The 20,157-nt window shown below is 37.5% G+C and overlaps 1 protein-coding gene across 1 annotated transcript in view; it reads right to left on the bottom strand.

Annotated features, from left to right (window-relative positions):
- The window catches only part of NCKAP5 (NCK associated protein 5), a 369,416-nt gene that overhangs the window by 12,186 nt on the left and 337,073 nt on the right, over positions 1–20,157 (bottom strand). Inside the window, exons 17-19 of the mRNA XM_018072435.3 lie at positions 18,588–18,724; positions 16,399–16,528; positions 13,578–13,765 (exon numbers count right to left, since the gene is read on the bottom strand). Of these exons, the coding sequence (XP_017927924.1) occupies positions 13,578–13,765; positions 16,399–16,528; positions 18,588–18,724 (455 nt within the window). The remainder of the gene's footprint in view (positions 1–13,577; positions 13,766–16,398; positions 16,529–18,587; positions 18,725–20,157) is intronic.

Raw genomic sequence — 20,157 nt, 5'->3', positions numbered from 1 at the left:
CATGCCTGTGCTCGTGGAGACAACACCGAGAACAGAAACAGGCCAACATTAAATTTAATAATTTAGCCAGTGGACTAAAATATAATTTGATTGAAAAAATATCGGTTGTAACTTATCTGATGTTTACCGGACAACTCAAGGATACAGTCCTTCGCTGTGACTCAGCAGCCACGTGGGTTAATCCAAAAAAAACAAGACACAGAGAGAGAGGGGTACATGCAGGGGTATGTCCTAAATGCTGATGGTAGATGATAGTCCTTTTCTTAGCTCTAACGGATGCTCAAAAAGAAACACTGTTTGTTTATTATCAAGAGAATTAAGAACTAGAATTACTAGAAATAAGAATTTGGAATTTAATAGAGTGATGCTGATACCAAGATGACCACTGCTGGAGATACAGATGGAAGTTCCTACAGCCAGGAGATTTATGTGTTCAACTTGCCTCCTAGCCAAATTAAAGCAGTGATATCCATTTTGATTAACACATATCATCTGGCTGTGATCAGAGGGAAATTTTACTTAATTTATGGATTTAGACATGTTTGCTTCATCTTTTAGACAAAAGTACATCTGTTTCTGGTCATGAGAACCTCTATCCTACTTTCTGGCTCAGCCAGGCATACAAAATGTCTCCCACTGGGATCTGGCAGGAGGCATCAGTGGTTGCAAACTCTCTTTGAGGGGCACAGCCTTGGAACAGAAAAAGAGTCGAGGGCAAGTGTGTTGCCCTTTGTCTTTCCACATTTGCCTTCCTGGATATCAGCAAGGTTCAAATTAAGCAGATAACAAACAGGATCTAAAAGGCTGATAACCCTTTGTGCTGAGCCCACTCAGGCTGCAAAAGGCCCTTCCTAGAATGTGAGGTGTTATTTTGGAAAGGTTTTGGAGGCTTTTTCGGAGAAAGGAAGCACCATGAAAATTGGGAACCCTGGTTCTGTGGTGTCTGACCCTCCTTGTCTGGCTGTGAGAAAAGCCTTTGTTGGCAATAATCTAAGATGGAATTTGGTGTGACGAACGAGCACAAGGTCCCATTCCCACAGTGGGCTTCCTGCAGTGACAGAATAATGTAGTATCTTCTGTATTGATTTTTGCTACAATTTTGTATAAAACCAGAAATGTCCATGTGAAGTGACAGCCACATGGATGGATTTGTTGGACAAATGCTTTAGAAGATTTATTGACCTTAGCAATACAGGAGTGTTACTGCAGTATTAATGCTGCAAACTTAGTGAAATATTAGTGATATAGAAGATGTTCCTATGCCTTACTACACATTATAATATTGTTAATATATTAGGCCACTAGGAGGACTAAAATACAACTGGAATTCATGCAGACACACTGTACAGCTAATATGTACTCACTTTTTGAATGCCCAAAGATGACACAAACAGAAAATCTGGATAAAAATACAGAATAAAGCAGTTTCCAGGCCCTACTAGTAAAAAAGTACTTTGAAAAATGTTGTTGAAAATTAACAGATGTTTAATATTTATTGCAATACAAAAAAAATAAATTGAAGTGTTGATTTCTTTGATATCCTAGATATTCAAGATTCAAATACTTGTAACAACGCAACAGAAATTTCCACCATGTGCAGACACTGTTAGGATCCTTGTACGGTCAGCAGGACTGCTGAAGGCAGTAGAGTTCTGGTCATGCAAAACTCTTTGCAGGATCAGAGTGTGAATTTGCTTCTGACATTTTGAAAATTCCTCATCAGAAGAGGAATGTGTTTATGGTCAGTCCTTGTAATGCAAGATCCCATCTTGAGTAAGAATGCTTGATGAGAATATTAAGTGATAATGATTATTTGCTTAGTACAGCTATGGGGTTTTGGAAGCTCTCAAAGCAGCCTGCTAACAGTACTAGATTAAATTCCAAATGCAGCTGGAAGGTATTATTTATATTGTTTATTTAAAAATGGAGAATTTAATAGGAAGAGAGGTTTAGCAATTTGGACATTCAACCCTATCTTCACAGTCCTGTACTCTTGTCTGCTAAACTTTTTGTCGCTATTTGAATATTTTTTTTTATTTGCAGTCAAAAAAATTCTCAATGGAAAGACAGAGGCCTGTATTGTTCTTACTAGGGAGCATCTGAAATGCTCTTCAACATACAGGACCTGGCATTTTATCCAGTCAATGTGGTAGCTAATCAAATGTTTTGCACTGACTTTAGTAGACTTTGGATCAGACTCTTGATGCAATAGAGAGATAAATTATTTAACTTACCGAGTTCCCCTAGAAACAAAATATTGAGCTGCAAACAAAGCTAACAAACACCAAATGGGATGCCATCTGCTGCAATGAACAGAACATGACCAGTTCCCCCCATGCTTGAGATTTCTCCAAAATACAATTTGAAATACATTTATCAAACTCCCAACTGTCTCACAGAATTGGCTTAGCACAGGTTAGCAAATGCTAATACCACCAGCAACAGCAAGGCAGGCCGTGATATATCAGTTGGAGTTGACGATGATTTCATTTCTACTGCCCTGCTCTGCATAAAAGCTCAGGGGTTTTGTGCTATCCAGAGCCTATGGAGATGTTTCCATTCATGCCCTGTGTCCTAGAGTCTATGGATACTGAGTGGTTTCTGCCACTCAGTGGTTTCTGAGTAAATATGAATGGTAACTATTTACATAATGATTCATTCATAGATCTGGATTCTTCTATCCTTTGACATCCAGAACCCATGCCTCATAACCTACTCAAGAAACAGGTTATGAAGGCAAAAGTTCCATCTCGCACAGATGTCTCCCCCAGGAATAGCATGAGATATCTTAAATCCCAAGTCCAGAGCATTCCCTACTTTGGATCGAAGTTTTTGGCTGTGGAGGAGAGAGTGTGGGTTCCCAAACACTTTCACAGGAACAGAAGGACACCGCTGAGCTAAATGCAGTGCATGTGACGCTAGTGGGTGACATCAACGTTAGCCCCCTTTCCACTTAGAAAACACACTAATCGAACAAACAAGTAGTTTTTATGTAATGTCACGAAGAAACTCAGCAGTATTTGCCTTGTAGACCAAGACAAGAAGATAAATGTCTCCATATCTAAATTTCCTACATAGCCAGTCACTCCATGTTCTAGGATCACCACTACAAGTGATGAAACTTGATGAGCAAACAGAACCCCCAAAGACTATTCAGTCTATAGTAGTTCATCAGGAAGGCTACAGCTCTCACATTACACAGCTTCTGTGTAATGACTGCTGTCCTTGCCTTACCCTGCTGCCTATTTTCATCACTGTGCTACTAATGATGTCATAATACAGATTCCAGGTTTTACAATGGATTTTATTTATAGAAATGCTGTTTTATAAATCTTGAACCCTCTGTGCCCTGGCTTGTTATAGTGGTTCTAAGAAACATTAAAAGATAGGATGATGATGTTCCTATAACAGTAATAATAAAAATATTCTGTAAAATGATACAGATGAAAGTTTTAGCATTTTCCAGTCTTTTATACACTAATGTTATGGAAAATGCAATAAAGAAATGGGTTAAAAATATGAAGAATGTCATTATTTTATGTTCTTAATGAGAACATAGTAGGACCAGATTAAAAATACGCAGTATTTGCCCTTCCTTTTAACTCAGGGAAAACGTCTGCTGATGTTCCATGTCATTGTCCACAGAGCCAATGTACAGAAGCAGGATACTACAGACCAAATTTCTGCCAGTTAGAGGGAGAATATCTAAAACAATTTTCAAGCACCTATGTAAACTCCATGATTTTCACAGGATCCAAATATGTAAATCTGTCAGAGACAGCAGAAAAAGCTGCAGATTTCTGGTACCTTTGAAAACTGGACAGCTGAAGTGTCTAAATAAGAATTTATTTAGACAATTTAGCCATTAGGAAATGAAGTGTGAAAAAAATGGCCTATATTTTTAATATTTAGGGGTCACAAACAAGACTCTTCAGTTAGTCCATGCAGGGCAAAATAATTCTTGCAGGAGTGATCAAGAAGCATGTGCTGGCTTCTTTGCTACTTCTGCTCCTCAACTTCAGGCATTGTCTAAAAAGCTCTGCCATTTGAAATCTGTTTTTCATCTTAGTACACGTTACCAGTAGGTTTTCCAATCTGGTAACTTTTCTGTGGATACAATCTCTTGGTGAAGTTTAGACCTTTCTCTTTGCTATAAGAAATATCATAGACTATTGCTGCACAGTTAACATTTTAATTTTATAATGCACAGAAACATACCATATTCATATTTAATTTCTTCATTTCCACCCACTTCTTCTTTATTCTTCATGCACCCAAACCCATGAGGTCTTATTTTATAGTTTGCTTTACAGAGAATTCAATAACCCATAGGATACGTGCATATGTAATAGGGACGTCAGAAAAATCACTTTAAAATGTTTGACTGGCAATTATTCAGATAATTCTTCAAATAATCACTTGGGGTTTGATTTGCTGAGAATAACACTGGAGTAGCTAAGGGAAGTTCTTAAGTCTACAGCTTTTTGTAGTATGCAAAATTTTTAGTGACCTCTATTAATGATCAGGCAGAGAATGGAGAAATTTAGAGAAGGTGACTGATGGGAGCAGAGCCATCAGGATGTGTCTCAGTCATTGATGGACTGATGGGCAGTTCAGGCTGGGAGGACTCTGACATGTGCTATGGAAACTGATATCACTCTTCTTAGCCCTTGTGAAAGATAATTAGACATTTAAATTACATACAAACTTCCCAAAGTTCCCTGTGTCACCCATTGCTGATAAGTCTGCTAAATATCATGTTTATTTCTCTTATCAAATACAAATATTACTTTCCATTAAATTAAAATGGATGCTGAACAAGCCTGGAATTCATATACAAGGGCCTAAAAATACACTAAGAAATAAAATATTTCACTTTGGGATTTCCTATAAAGAATGTTTGAATTTGCAAAATATATTTATCAATATTTTTCTTAAGAATTTAGACAATTTGTGTGTCATACTGCATAAAGTCTAATATAAATTCTCATTTAAATAAAAGGCAAATCACTTTTGGGAAATGAAAGTGGTTAGTGGAACAAGCTATAAAGACCAAAACATTATTTCAGTATGGTTTTTGCTAATATTTGACATAAAATTTGCCTTCTTTTCAAAGACCATGTTGATTAGGTTATTATTTTCATGTGCATAGGAAAATAAAAAGCATCTCTCTTACAAAAAGAGATAATTTGCTAATATATTCTCTGTATATTGCTACAATTCCTGCTACTGTCAGCTGTGTAACTTACTCCTCATGTATTTTGGTTAGTGTGGAACTCTCACACTAAAAGAGCAGTCATTTCCTACCCTTCCCTGCATGATGTTTGAGTGCTTTATGCAAAACATATCTCTGTTATAGATGGGGAAGGCAAGTTTCAGCTGGAAAAACAATTCACAAAAATATTACAGCATTATTCATCTCATTTAACTCTGCTAATCAGATGCTCCTCTTGGAGTCAAAATATTTTCCAGCTTCAGAAAACAAACAGCTCACTGAATACATCTCTGCCCTACTGCTCTTTTCTTGATTGAGTCGATCCAATGTTTATTGTATCCAATCTATTTTTTAGCCTTTTCCTTTATTACTAATACATTTTCTATCATTACAACAATTACACTATCTCACAAGCTTACTATTATTTATCATTTGTTTCTTTTTTTTTATTTTTTAATGTGCCCTGAATTCCATTTTGGCCTACAGTATTATTATAATATTCCAATTCAACACTGAGAGAAATGAAACCTGCAACTTCATTTCCAAAGACAGAGGACTGAAGAGTGTCTGGTTACAAATGGCAGAAACACGAGTGTACTTTGGGCCATGCTGCAAATAACATCAGCTCCATCTGTCAAACCTCTGAAAAACAGCTCGGAACATTTTCCACTCAGGGAAATCACTAGCAAATGATACTTTTATTTCATATGTACTTTTGGTTCTTATTAGACTAAAAGATCTACCTACTTACACCTATGAGCCCCTGGGCCTATTAAATCTGTATGTAATCTCCAGTTATATAGGCAAATAGACATTAAATAGTGCTTGGGATGTGTCTGTGAGGCACAGTGATGTGGAAACAGCATAAACAAGCTGAGTGGGCCGGAACCCAGTGCAGTGGGGTCTTATCAACACTCTGCTTATTTCAGCTCCTCAGCCCTGCTGAGAAATGACCTGGAGTAACCAGGCCATCAGGAGCTGTGCTAACATTGTGCCCAAGCAGGCTCACTGTAAATTAGCTCTGTACAGCTCTGTGTTGCTCTGGGCACTTGTACAAGAGCAGTTCTGGACTGTCCCTCCAGGGACTCCAGCAAATGAACTGCAGGGCTTTTTGCGACATCTGGGCTGCTGTGTAATGTGGTTATGCAGCTCCTACATGCTGAAAAGACAAGGTTCTCTCTGAAATTTGAAATTACTTGCTGAGGTGGTGGGATATGGGGTTTCTGCTTCACTGAGCAAGTTTTCCCACTCAGAAAGGGCAAAGTTCTTCTCTCCTTACAGTGCCAAAGGGGTTATACTCAGTGAGCACAACGCTCCAACTGTGGCCACAGGACATCTGGGTGTGTTGCCCTGAATCAGACAAGCCCAAACATCTGCATGTGGCACTCGAGAAACCACACAGGCACAGTTCATTCAGCGCCACGAGTTATCGGGGCGTTTAGTGCTCAGTGACCCTGTGCCACAGGCGCTAGAAACTGCACCTTCATGCCAGCAATGCTTTAAACTCTCATCTTTCCTGTCACAGCTGCAGCTTTTCACTTCCTCCTCTCCTTCTCTCACACATCCAAATCATTCTCCTGCTAGCCTTGCACACCATGTGTTTTAAAATGCCACACAGCCTGCTGTACTATGCCAAAGACTTTCTGTCCCTCACTGACACCCAGATACTCTTTTAAAACTATGTGCTAAAAGATACTTGAGTTAAAATGTCGCCACCTACCCGTCCCCATAAATACACTAACCAAACATAAAATAGAGCTTTTATGCCAGCTGGAGGCCAGTCAGAATGGGATTTGATGGCACAGTACTAAAACTACTGAGGTCATTAGTGCTAGAAGCAGAACTGTATCAGCAGATAACAGCTTCCAGTTCTTTTTAGGGTATGTTTTTCCTAAAAATGTCCCTTGCATACCATTAAAAAAGTTATTTGCTCTGGTGGACGCTGAGTTCCAAATGTTTTGTCTTGCCAAAGTCTTTTAAAAACTTTAAAAAGTTATGCAGAATGTTATCATCCTCCTTGCTGAGCCATTCTCTATTGCATAAATTTTTACAAAAACTTTCATCAGCATAAGAAATCTCAGTGTTTCACCTAGAAGGCACAGGGAGTGGAATGAGTCTCTGTATAACTGCAGCTTTTTATTGTTGCCAAGCTAGTTCCTCAGGCTGGCTGTAAGAATGTTCTTCCACACCACACCACATGTCTCTTAAGTTAGACGTGTCAAGTGAGACTTTGGTCCCAGAAGACTGCCTAGCTACTCTTCAAATTGCTTGTTTTGCTGTCTCTTCACTTTACTTTTTGAAGGCAACTTTGATGGCAAGGTATTAGAAACAATGAGACCTCACGATGAATATAAGGCTTGGAAGCAGATCTTGGAATGTGAACTTGCCCAATGGAGGGGAAAAAACCATGCAAATATGTGTGATTTGTTGATGTCTGCAGATGTCCTATCTTATTTCTAATTTCGCTTTTCCCTACATGAGTTGAATCAGACTTGAGGCTGGAAAAAATATTTTAATTCTGTATTATTCCCATGGGCCGTACGGTCAAATCTGTTTTCTTTTCAGACCATGCTCCTGTGGTTTTTGTCACTTATGTTGTCAAATACTCCTATATAATCCCCTGAAAAAAGATCTTACATCAAGTTGGGTAATTACTCAGACAGTCCTTGTTTTGATGGAACAAGTATTGCATCACTCAGCTGAGAATCAAAACCCTTTGATTAAATAGAAAGGAAATCTTACAATCCCAACCTGTCAGTGAGTAAATTCTATTGAGGCAATTTTGACAAATAGAAACATGTGTAGCTCACAGGCCACATTCAGGGGTCAACAGGGGCTAATATAAAACATAAATACAGTAAAAGTCATTTTCACTTTTTGTGATGGGAAAGATGAAAGGGTATCTAATCCTGACTGAATTAGAATGTTTCTAGGCTAATGTTTCTAAATAGCACCAAATGTTTACAGAAATAGATCACATCCCTAAACATATGCAATGATTTGATATACTAATGCCTTGCTTGAAAGAAAAGCAATGATCTTAAAACACAAAAGGCAAGTGAATGAGACTGCAGACTTATTCCCCATTTACAAATTGCAGTGGCAGTTTCTTCCTTAACATCTTAGGTTCATCAGGGCTAGGAAAGCAAATAAAACTGATTACCTCCTCACCTCCTCCTCCTCCTCTCTCTTAAGCCTGGCAAGAAAAATAGCAAAGAGGAGGCGAGATTTCTGTGCTTGATATGCAGTATGAACTGTGTACAATTTCCATGTACAATTAGTACACAGAAACCTACTATCAACTAATTCCTGGATTTGATCCAGCCCATTAGATGCTTTCTCTTATTGACAAGGGACCTCTTCTACCTTCCATTACTTTCTAGTATAATAATCTGTAAGAGTTGCTTCAAACCCTGTATTTGCAGTAACACACGCATTTTACAAAACAAGCTAAGATCGAGGTCACCAGGAGCATTTGCTGTTCTCTTCTGGTTGTAACATCAGATAGTTATTGCTGTTACCAATTTACAGTGAAATAGATCCTGAGACCAAGCAACTAGCCAAATATCACCCAGTGCTGCCACACCTGCAGGTACTCCTGTTATTTTGAAAGTAAAAAGCAGGCAATTATTTAGTGCTCACCTGAATGTGCACTGATGCAGCTTCACTCTCTAAAATACAAATGGTAGCTACAATAGCTGGCTTTTACTAGTTCCAGACAAAGAAAAGTTTGGGGCAATGTTCATATTTCTAACCATGGGTTGAAAGTTTGGTACTCAGTATAAGCCAGCTGTGGTCAGGGCAAGGAAGCAAGTGGTTCCACAGGTCAATACCTCCTTTCCACTTTGAAGTCTTAGGATGCGGCTCTTCCCAACTGCTAATTGGACCGAAATCATTATCTTAGGCTTTTTCACATGTGATAAGCAGAATCCCTCCCTAAGCACATCCGATAACGTGAAAAAAATTAGTTCTCTGTGAAAGCAAAGTGCACATGGTCTCCCTAGAACTACTTCAGACACTTAAATATGGAAAGTCTCTTTTAAAAGGGACTTGATGCTTCTCTCTTTCAGAGAGAATAAGGTACCTTCAGAGAGTGACTCAGAGAACCCAAATCAGGCACAAAATGCTGGCACTTTCTCCAAGAGCTGCCTAAACAGGTGAACAGTACAAAGTACCCAGTGTGCTGCAGGAGATGAGATGCAAGCAGCAGCCTTTCTTTATTTTGCCCTCACTCTTGTTTAGTGCAGCCTGCAGAGGTGTCTGGGCTGCTCTAACTGTTGCCATACTTCAGGAGGTCTGGAACACCCTCTACAGTATCAATTTAATGCTCAGAGATCCTTGAGTATGGCAAGTGTTGTGCAGTTATCAAAATTTCTTAGTCTTTTTTCTAGTCCTTTTGTGGATATTCTCCTCTGTTAATAGGAGGCTTGTGAGCACAATAAGTCAATCATACAGCATTAACTCCCAATCAGCTTACTCAGCTGTAAAAAAACCTTGAGTTTATCTGGGAATGCTGCCAGGTCAGTCCTGTTCGTAAGTGCAGCCTAAACAGCAGCTTCTCTAATTTTTCCTTTCCCTGTATTTGCCAGCGCTCTCTAATATCTACTTGAATTTCAAGACACAGTGATTTGAGCATTTGATCTCATTCATGAATCATCTGTACAACACATATGAACTCACATTCTTCACATTGCAACTCACAACTTCGCATTGCACTTCTGTTAAATGAGCCCCCCAGTTAAAGTGCTGATGCAATTAACAAGGTAACTCTGCCAGAAATGTCAGATTTCTCATGTATCTCTTCACAACTGAGGGAAAACAAGAGGAAACAGAAATTTCTGATGGGTACCAACCCCTTCCATAAGGGATCTTTTATTCAAAGTGCTCAAGTCATGTCTTGAAAAACAAGAAAGCCTTGATGGTGACTCAAATTGAGTAATACATAGGGACAGAAGAGGGCTGTATTACAGAATAGAAGTATGTGATGGTTGGCTAAGGACAGGGAAGTAAACATATTTTTCATAATGCTTTGGGACCATAAGGATGACTAAGAAATAAAATCTTTGACCAACCCAGTTACTTCTTCAAGGAAACAAAGACAAGAAAAAGTCTTGTGTTGCTTTTTATTTGATCATAAAATATACTAATAAGCAATGGGCCTAGGGGAGGGAAATTTATCTTGTTTTCTGAATTCTTATAAGATAAAAAACCCACTAGCTTTTAAAGTCTAAATAGTAAAGTAAATGATGAAATGTGAAATAGTTTTTTCATTGTAAAAATGTGGTAGCAATCATGATGTGGGTAAAGTGCTCAAGAAGTTACTGCTGCAAGGAAGAACAGCTGTTTAATGCAGGGCTCACTGAAGTTTCACTGACGAAGTGTCTCCCATGGGCTGAATACAGTGGACTTTGGATCAGGCGTTGCATATTGCTTATTAAATCAGAGAAGTTACTGTTCAAATAAAATTAAGTCATTTGATACATATAAAAATTAATGTTTCTTGTTTTGAAAATCCTTCTTGAGGAAAATAAACCATAGCTATTAATTTGACAGTCAGTGCATCTTATTTCTTTCTTTGAAATTGCGAATTGTTTTTCTTGTCCATGATTCTGCAGTGTACAAAAGGATGGCATTATTTCAGAATATGTTTCCTGGGTCAAAATAAAAGTAACATAAATGGTCTTAGTGTCAAGAGAATTTGACCAGAATGCTGTATAAGACCTGGAAGGTAAGAAACTGTAACAATAAACATTTCTCCTGTCAACATGAAAAAGCCTTTTTTGATTCCTCAAACTCTCCCTTCAGTGTGTCTTTATCATACTAATTGCCCATTGGTTGCTTCTCTTCTGAAACTCCTGTGCAGTACTTTTTTGCTGATAAAACTTGTGTATAAACTTTGGAGGTAAGACTGGTGAATATGTTGGTTGAGAAGGAGACAAATCAAATGACAAGTCTGGGTTAACAGAGCTTCCTGCCAGACTGTCTCATTAGAGCCCCCAGTACTGTCCTAGTGCTGTACAGCCCAATTTAATTGGGCTCAGGGACTGACACAGCACACTTGCTCTTCTGACAAGCAGTGTAAACTCATTCTGCCCACTACGACACTTTTTTGACACACATCTTCTGCTTTTTTTGTTAAAGGCTTCACAAACACCACTTGGAAATTAATTTCAAAGCACATTGCATTTCATTTTTCAAAATGGCAAATATTCTACATGAAAGCTGCATTATTCCGCCCTCAAAATTTATAGTTTTGTGTTTTTGTTTTTGTTTTTTTTTTTAAGATTTGTTGGCCATAAGTGCCTCTGTTTCTGGTGCTCCCCTTTTTTTTGTGGGTCTTGTTCCAGATCACACAGTTCTAATTTAATCAGACTGTGGATTTTCCTAGGTTGGACAACCTACAACTCAAAAAAATTTGCTGTGCTGGTTCAAACAAGGAGTTCAGGACAACCTGCTTTTCATGGTTACTGCCTCTCATTTGTCATTCTGAAAAGTTTAATACTAATAGGCAAATTTCTAGTGCTTTACTGAGCTTTCACTGTTCACCGAGAGGCCACCCTGTGTTGAGAGCTGTTTCTGATCCTTAAAAAGTAAACTGCAGAGCTCCCAAACATAGTGCATGAAAAATGCTAATGCTGAGTTACACTTGTTGCCTTTTAGTTTAATGATGGAGTTTTGCAAGGATCCTAAGGCCAGTTCAATGGGCTTTGTTTAGGCTTTGAGGCTGATTGGGTACTTTGCAGAGATGTCATATACAAGGACTGCATGAAAAGAATTAATTAAAAGTAGATACAACTCCGAGCCACTTTTCTACAGTGGAAACAAATCTAATTGCTCTGTTAATAGCACAAGACCTTGGCCTTCAGAAGGCAGAACTGATTTTTATGCAATTTTATATATATGCATATACATACATATATAATTCATCTCGTGTGCATAATTAGGCTATGAATTTCTGGATGTTCAAGATGAGGAACTAAGTGGATGTTCAATTTGTTTTCCTTCATGTATCCTTTTAAACACCCTTCTGCTGCCTTTTTCTTTCTTTCTTCCCAACTATGAAGCCAGATTATTTAAAACTGTTCTTTCTAACATGACCGAAATATATTAAAATTGAATCATATTCTAGGTACTAATGACATTTGGTTGATTGGGAAATAAGGCACATACATGTCAGGATTTTCTTTTTGAAGTTTGTGAGTCAATTTAATATTCACTTAAGCAGAACTTTCATGCCAACAAAGCTGGAATAAGCAGAGGTACAGACAGTTTGTTTCTTCATATTCCTTCTGCATATTTGCCCAGATTCCTAAAAGCTGTAAGATTCTAACTTTGGTTAGAGTTAAGCACCTCAAAGTTACAAGGCACAGTCATTTTCTGAAACTGAAAACTGGGGTGTGGGAAAAGATAAAAACTCTTTCTCATTTATGCACTACATCATGGTGTTACAAACCAGCAGCTGACTCATTATTTTCTGCTACCACCTTTGTTTATACTATAACATACCCAAAATGTGCTGAGTGCTCCACATAGAAACAGAAGACTTTCTGTCTAAAAAGAAGAGCTGGGAAAAGAGACTGAACACGGAGGTGAAATGATTACAGTGGATCATGATTAGGTGCCTCTATTTTAAAAAAAAATTGGCTTGTTAGATCAAAGGAGAGAGGGTGAGAGGGTCAGAGGATGAGAAGAGAAGGCATGAGAAAATAGGAGGAAAGGAACAGGTTCAGAAGTTGCTTTTCAGGCTTGCTGAGACTGTGTGATGTCAGATTCAATACTTTTAGAGACAGAAAAGCAAGTGGATTCACACGAAGTAAGAGAAGAAAAAAATTGTTTCAGTTTAGCATCAAGATCCACCAATCAGATTAGGAATGATCTTCATCACACTAATGTTTAAAACTCTGAAATCAGGAATTCCAAAGCTAACACCAAAAGTTATTTCAAAAGAGATGAGAAGATAGTTGACTTCTGTAGCATAATTTCATTTGAATTTTCAGGAATACATCTTTAGAAGTTTAAGTCATTTACTACATGTTGTGCTATACAAACTATCTAATTACATGTGAAGGAGCAGCCTTAAAAGATAAATTTTGTGTTTTCTTGCTAGCTTTAAATTTCAGTTCCTTACTAATGGTGAAGTGCTAGACTGTCTCTACTTGTCAGTTTTGGAAGTCTAATTCTATGACAGGTGAGGATCCAAATGTAACATTCTGTTCTAAAAATATTTAGATCTTTACTCTTTTGTAGGTCATGTTGTTATTTTCTAGTCTGCCAGGTTTTAGTAATCAATCAACACCGAGGAAAAACCAAAAGGCAGATAATGAACAAAATGAGAAGTAATATAAAAATTACAGTAACTTACACTTGGGTTCTCCTTGCCCTTGCTGTCTTTACTGGAAGATCCACTCAGCTTCTCAATTAAACTGTAATGTGTTAATTGTTCAGGTCCATCCTCTCCAAAATGGCCATAGAGACTGTGTTGGTATAAATCCAAAATTGACATTGGGTTCCCCAGAAATGACTTTCTCTGATTTTGTTTTTCCTGCTCGGCTGTAAGAGATGTAACAAATAATATCATTATAGCAGTCTACATAGACTGTAATGTATTTTTACAAATTTTAGATATATTTCAAATGTTTTAAGGTATCTGCAATTCAATGCAATAAAACCATTAAAAATACTATTGCCTAATTCTCCAGTCAATGCATATACAGGAGATTGTTCATACCAATATTAGAGGTGAAGGAGATGGCATGCAAAACCCAACATTGTTTTCCTTTCTTTTTAAATTATAGAAAAGATGGTTAATCTGGCGGATCTAGGGGACCCTACTTATTTATTTGCAGTAAGGTTTTGTTCTTGTCTTTTAAGAGCCTTACATAACAGATGTGCTAAGTTTGATAATTCTTTCCTTTTCACTACATTTTTAGTTAATGAATGTAAGAGCATAAAAATACACTAGTAAGGTAAGAAAGAGGTGCTACCCATTTGTTATAGATCCTACTGTAGCACAAAGTAATTAGGAATAAAACCACAGTTTCGGAAGTCCAAGGCTGAAAACTCATTCAGAAGATCGAAATAAAATCAAAGAAATTTTCTGCAGCTTATGAAAATGAAGACAGATGCTTATTAATAACCATACTTTATCCCATCCTGTGTTCAAAGATCTTGGCGTCTTTAAGCGCGCAAGTGATATAACCTCAAAACATCCACATGAGGCTGAGGCATTAAGTTTATTTCCTTGCACTTCTTGTTACACAAACTTCATCTCTGCCCTATAACCTACAGCATTAGGAGAGCCTCTGCCTCCAATGCCTCCAACAGAATCACATCAGGATAAAAAATAATTTATGAAATTCAAATCAAAACCTTTTCATGGTCGAAAGAGAAGAATCTGAAATATTTGGCATATTCCCTGCTACTCTACTGACCTTCTCCGTAACATTGGGCAATGCACTGGGAATCTTATCCAAAGCCCACTAAATCAATGAAGGTCTTATCATTGACTCTTCATAGCCTTTGCATTGGGCACTCAGTCTTTCTGTTCCCTGCTTATAAATGAAAAATGAAAATCACTCCGAGATTATAATTGTGCAACCAGTGAGTTTGGGGACTCAGCTAATAAATATAATTAACTATTCCTATAAAAATATTCTCTGTGAATTGGTTTGCTGGAGCCCCTGCCTCAGCCTCATGTGGATGTTTTGAGGTTATATCACTTGCGTGCATAAAGACGCCAAGATCTTTGAACACAGGATGGGATAAAGTGTGGTTATTAATACGATGTGAGAACTGCATTTATAGAGCACAGAACAGAAATCCTGACCATGAGGAATGACTACAGCAGAAATGCTCTTGCAATAATATGTTATAATCTTCTTTTCTATTTGTCTCAACAACAATTAAGTATTTTAGTTCTGTTACTAACCCAAAAGTTAGACATATACACAAAATTAATGACCTTCTATGTGAAATGGTGACATCAAGTCATACTTAGGTATCATTAAACTTGGAATCTGCTGCCGTTTAATGCAATTGGTAACACATGATAAAATCCTTTTTTTTTGCAAATTGTGATCTATACAGAAAAAAAAATGCTTATCTAACTCTTTAAAAACCCACACCTTTCTTATATTAGAACATGATTTGTAAACAGCAGAATCTATAAAAAGAAGTGTTTATGGGCTGAGTTAAACGACTTGCAATATTTCATACAGATTAAAACCAGGAAGTTACAGAAGTAATGTAAATAAGCGGTCCCAGCTCTCTCTTTTTCATGGAATCACAAAAAATGGATTAGCTCTGAAAATGCCAGCTGCTTAAGCCCAACTCCCAGCAGACACTGAAGAGCACAGCGTGCCTGTCCAGCCGTCCACGGTGTTTTTAATGCAATTGTCACCGCGGTATCTGCTGTAGGTTAATCTCTGCCAGGTCAGGCTCACGGCTGTGCAAGGGTCAGCACAAATCCTGTGAATCACTCAAGAACTGTTCAAGCTCTCAGGGCCTCAGCGGTGCAGAGACCTTGCACTGGCCTTTGCACTTGCCAGAATTTATCTCCTCCAGGGAAGCTTCGCCAGCAAGGATAGGAGCCGCCCTCTCCTCCCCTGCCTGAGGGCACACACCTGCACTGAAAGGTGGCTTGCACCATGAGTTATTAAACACACATAAACTGTGATCTTAAGAACTTCTCTTAATCTTCAGGAATTCAGTAAATTCCAAATTGCTATCGGTTCTCACAAAAAGCTTTGGTGCTTGAAACAGCAATATATAGAGGACAAGGAAAGAGACATCACTATGGCACCATAGCCAACATCACTTTGATGCAGAGGTTGGAAAATTGTGGTCTTGATCACTGCATTATTTCAACTGGCTATATAATTACAAACAAAAAAAAGAAAGCTACCTTTATAGTCACCTTTCAGTTTTGTAATTATTTTTATTTACGTTGTAGAGATTTATGCATAAAACCCCTCTGCTAGCAAAAACTGTGGAAGAAAGGGAAAAACAGATATACACATAATAAAAAGCAAAAAGTAATAAAAAGCTAATGGAAAATTAGACTGAAGAAAGATTTGATGTTAGAAACTGAAAACTAGACAAAAAGTTTAATGAAGGACACTGTCTCCTGCTGAGTCAGAGTGGAGATGAGGGATATACATTTTTATGTACAAATTTTCAATTACCTCGTTTGTTGTTCTTTGTTAACTCCAGAAAAGTCTCCTCTGCAGTTCTAAAATAATTTGTTTCATACTCTGGCTCTGGCTCAGTGTCAGTGCTGCTTGCAGAGTAAGTGCACAGCCTCAGAGCTTTGTCCTGTGCAAATAGGGGTATCACAGTAATTAGATGATGCATATATATCAAAATAATGCTGAAGATAGTACTAGGAGTAGAACATTTTATACTCATCGTGCAGTATAAATGAATAGTTCAACTGGAAAAAGTCTGCATTACCAGTTTAGCTAAACACCTCTCCTTTGAGTAAGTTATCATCAGACTGACATTGGGGAAATAACACATTCTTGTCCTGCTAAGTCTCCTGAGTCAATCTACCAAGAAACAATCCAGATCTTATGTTGGTTTTTTTTCACTGTAACATTTTTTTTTTCAAATCTACCAACATTTTCACATACTTTTACTGACCAAGTTAAATTTTAAAAGTTCTCACGTAAGTTAAACACAGTCTATTTGTAACGTGCAAAATTATCATACCACAAATGGTTTACTGCAAGCAACTCTAGAGACAATTAGGATGGCAAGTATGCAATACTCATGCTTTCTATACCAGTAAATCCTAAATTTTTCCTAAATTCATGTCCTTTGTCCTGGCATTTACATTATAGCATTAGAGAGCCTTAATTCCCAGCTGATTCCTATGCCATTTCCTTTTCAGGAAGATTTTCTTCTGGAAGTAAAGAGGAGTGCTGACAGCTCTGGACAGCTCCTAATCATGGAAGGCCTGAAGGCTTAAACCTTTTAGAAGCAGCATCTCAATACAATAAAACCCACAAATTGGGTAGGGGGAAGCTAAGCCTGATACTGCTGAGTTAATGCCACCTTCAAATACCCCCTACTATCCCAACCTCAGCTGCCTATCAGTGGCTCGAAAGGGGTTTTAATTCTGTTTCTCAAAGAGTGATATTTATTTCCACATCTTGCCATCCATGCTGCAGATTTTAACGGATGCAGAAGGACATCCATTTATAAGTATTCACATCCCTGTGGAGAGGGAACCAGACCTATGGATACCAGCCATGTATGCTCAGCACTAGAGATTGCAAGTCAGCTGTAGTCCCAAAAGATTTTAGACACATTCACATGCCAGCAACACCCACGCTGACCTTCTGACTCTTAGACAGACTAATTAGCAGTAACACATCTATGGTGTTAAGGTGGTTTTGGGAGTGGTCAGTTAAGACTGTCCCAGGGTGAAGACTATACTCGTGTGGCTGTTACATGTAAGCCAACACTATTGCACAACCAGCAGTTGTGGATTCACCACCAGTTGGTCAATGACATATATAAGACAAGTAATTCTACCTCTCTGTTTCTGTTCTAAGTATTCAGAGCATGGGCCACATAAAAATGTGAGATGCCCCAGCTCAGTAAGTAATGGATAAAGCAGACATGCAAGAAGGCTACATAACAAAATGTTTTAGCCTCTTGTAGAGTTAAGGTTTATTAGCCAGCAGTCTGCCAGGTGGCCTGCTTAACACTCACTTTGTTAAAATTTTTTCTCTCTTTGCTACCCTGCTGACTCTGCACTTCTCACAGGATTTGACAGTCTGACATTGCTGAATATGAAAAACTTGGCAATCAGCTACAGCAGCTTTCACACATGTGTATGCATTTGCATGTTTGGTCTTTTTGCAGTTTTCATGAAAAGATTGAGGAACAGATAGATCATCACAGGATTAACCAGAACCCCACAGAAACATTTAAAAATATTTTCCCATTCAAAATACATTCAGAGCATATCTGCTCAAGCCCTCACACTACACAGCCATACAGACAAGGAAACCTAGGGAAAAAATGAATCCAAATCTCATGAAAAGCAACAAACAAGGTCAACTTTCTGCAAGAGAAAAACAGGGTAAAAGGTCTCCATTTCCTTGTTTAAAAACACCTGTGAGGATTTTAATTAAAACATGCTTGTAAACTATGAGGACAAAGTACTGTATTATTATTATTAGGTGCTGTATTATTATTATTATTAATAAATAATGAGATTGCAAATGAAGGTTAAGAAAGTGAATATAGCTGTTAGATTGCTAGTTACTATTTCCACCATGTTAAAAACATTGGCCATTTCTGATACCTATACATTGGCCACAGTACCTATCTCATTTAACAGATACCACTTCTTAACTTATACCTTTGCTTTGGTAGTTTTCTTGATGGTCCACTCTGGAAGAACTTCTCTATTTTCTGCAGTCTCTTCCGTGTGCTCTAATGAGGCAGAGGTCACAGAACTTGGTTCTTGTTCACTTTCCTTTACAAGGTTAATTATTCCTGAGTTAAGGGAGACATTATTTAAATTGTAGGTCTCATCAGCATCTTCATGATAGTGTTTCAATTATAATTCAGTAAAAACTGGGGGCAAGTCATGATACTTTCATTATGTCAAATAATATCCTACTATTCAAAGGAACAACTTACTAACTTACTGGAATAATTCTAACTACAATGGCAGAATTTGATCCAAAACCATTTCCAGTTAACAAGAGAAGAGGAAGGCATGAATTTAAATCCCTCTGTTAGTTTTAAAATATACACTCTTTCAAAAAAGAAACAACAATCAATAACTACTTGGCATTGTAGGATCTGCTTTGCTATTTTATGTTCTCAGAGAACAGTCTTTTAACATAAATATAATTGGAAGTACCTTTCTAGCAGAAAGCCAACTTCTTTATTTGCTATACTTGTGCTATGCAAAATCAGAACATCAAGGAAGATATATGGTGTATATGAAATAAAGTGATAATTGTAATTTGGATGAGAAAGTAAGGGAGAGAAGAATAGAATGAAAATATTCTAGTAAAGAATGAGTTGACCCCACCATCTGATGTATACTATTTTTTTAAACATCTCTTTATGACAATTTAATTAAGATACAAACCTTACAAGGTTGGTGCAGTGAATATTAGCATTAAGATCAGAACAATCTTACTGCTACTTACTTCTTATGAAGCAATTCAATGCTTGCAGCTTCTGTTCAATTTGTTATAATGACAGTGTTTAATCATGGGCTCTACTCTATAGCACACTGCTGAATTGAGGTCACACATGTGGCTATTCAAGCATGTAGCACATAATCTATAACTAGGATTTCCCTTCTGAATCCTTCTAAGCTGTACCATTAATTACCAGTACAGTTATTTTAAAAATACTAAGTATTAAAGTGTATTTTATTTAGCTTTGATTTGAAAAAAACAGGGGAGTCTGCAATGAAGCATACAGTGTGTATTTGCAGTCTATTACACTGTTGCAATACTGCACTGGGAATATTGCTAAATCAACTCAATTCTAAGATGTTTAATTAGAATCCTTCTCTTATGCATCCTATGAAACATATAAGAGAGGCTTCTTTCCTCCCAGGCTCAATATAAGTCAGCTCATTAGCAGAACACATATTTGATGGTCTTAAACTAAGCTCAAACTTGATATTTAACCTTACATGCTAATTACACAGAATCTCTCTTATAGAGTGATACAGATTTATGCAAGTTAAAAACTCACTACTTTTATAGGAGCAACAAATACACTGACAAAGTGCTAACCACCATAACCCCAATAAATACGTGACATTGCACTTGGTCAAGATAAAACAGTACTCTTCTCTATTAAACTAATTACTTCTACTGTGTTTTATACTGTATCCATCATGCTGACTATGAAAATTCTCCTTTTATAAATGCTATGTGATTTCTAATGTTATTAACATA

Source organism: Manacus vitellinus, unplaced genomic scaffold (genome assembly GCF_001715985.3).
Source record: "Manacus vitellinus isolate BGI_N305 unplaced genomic scaffold, ASM171598v3 scaffold_22_pilon, whole genome shotgun sequence".
Lineage (NCBI taxonomy): Eukaryota > Metazoa > Chordata > Aves > Passeriformes > Pipridae > Manacus > Manacus vitellinus.
The sequence above is the reverse complement of the archived record's forward strand: the minus strand, read 5'-3'. Positions and strand labels throughout refer to the sequence as shown.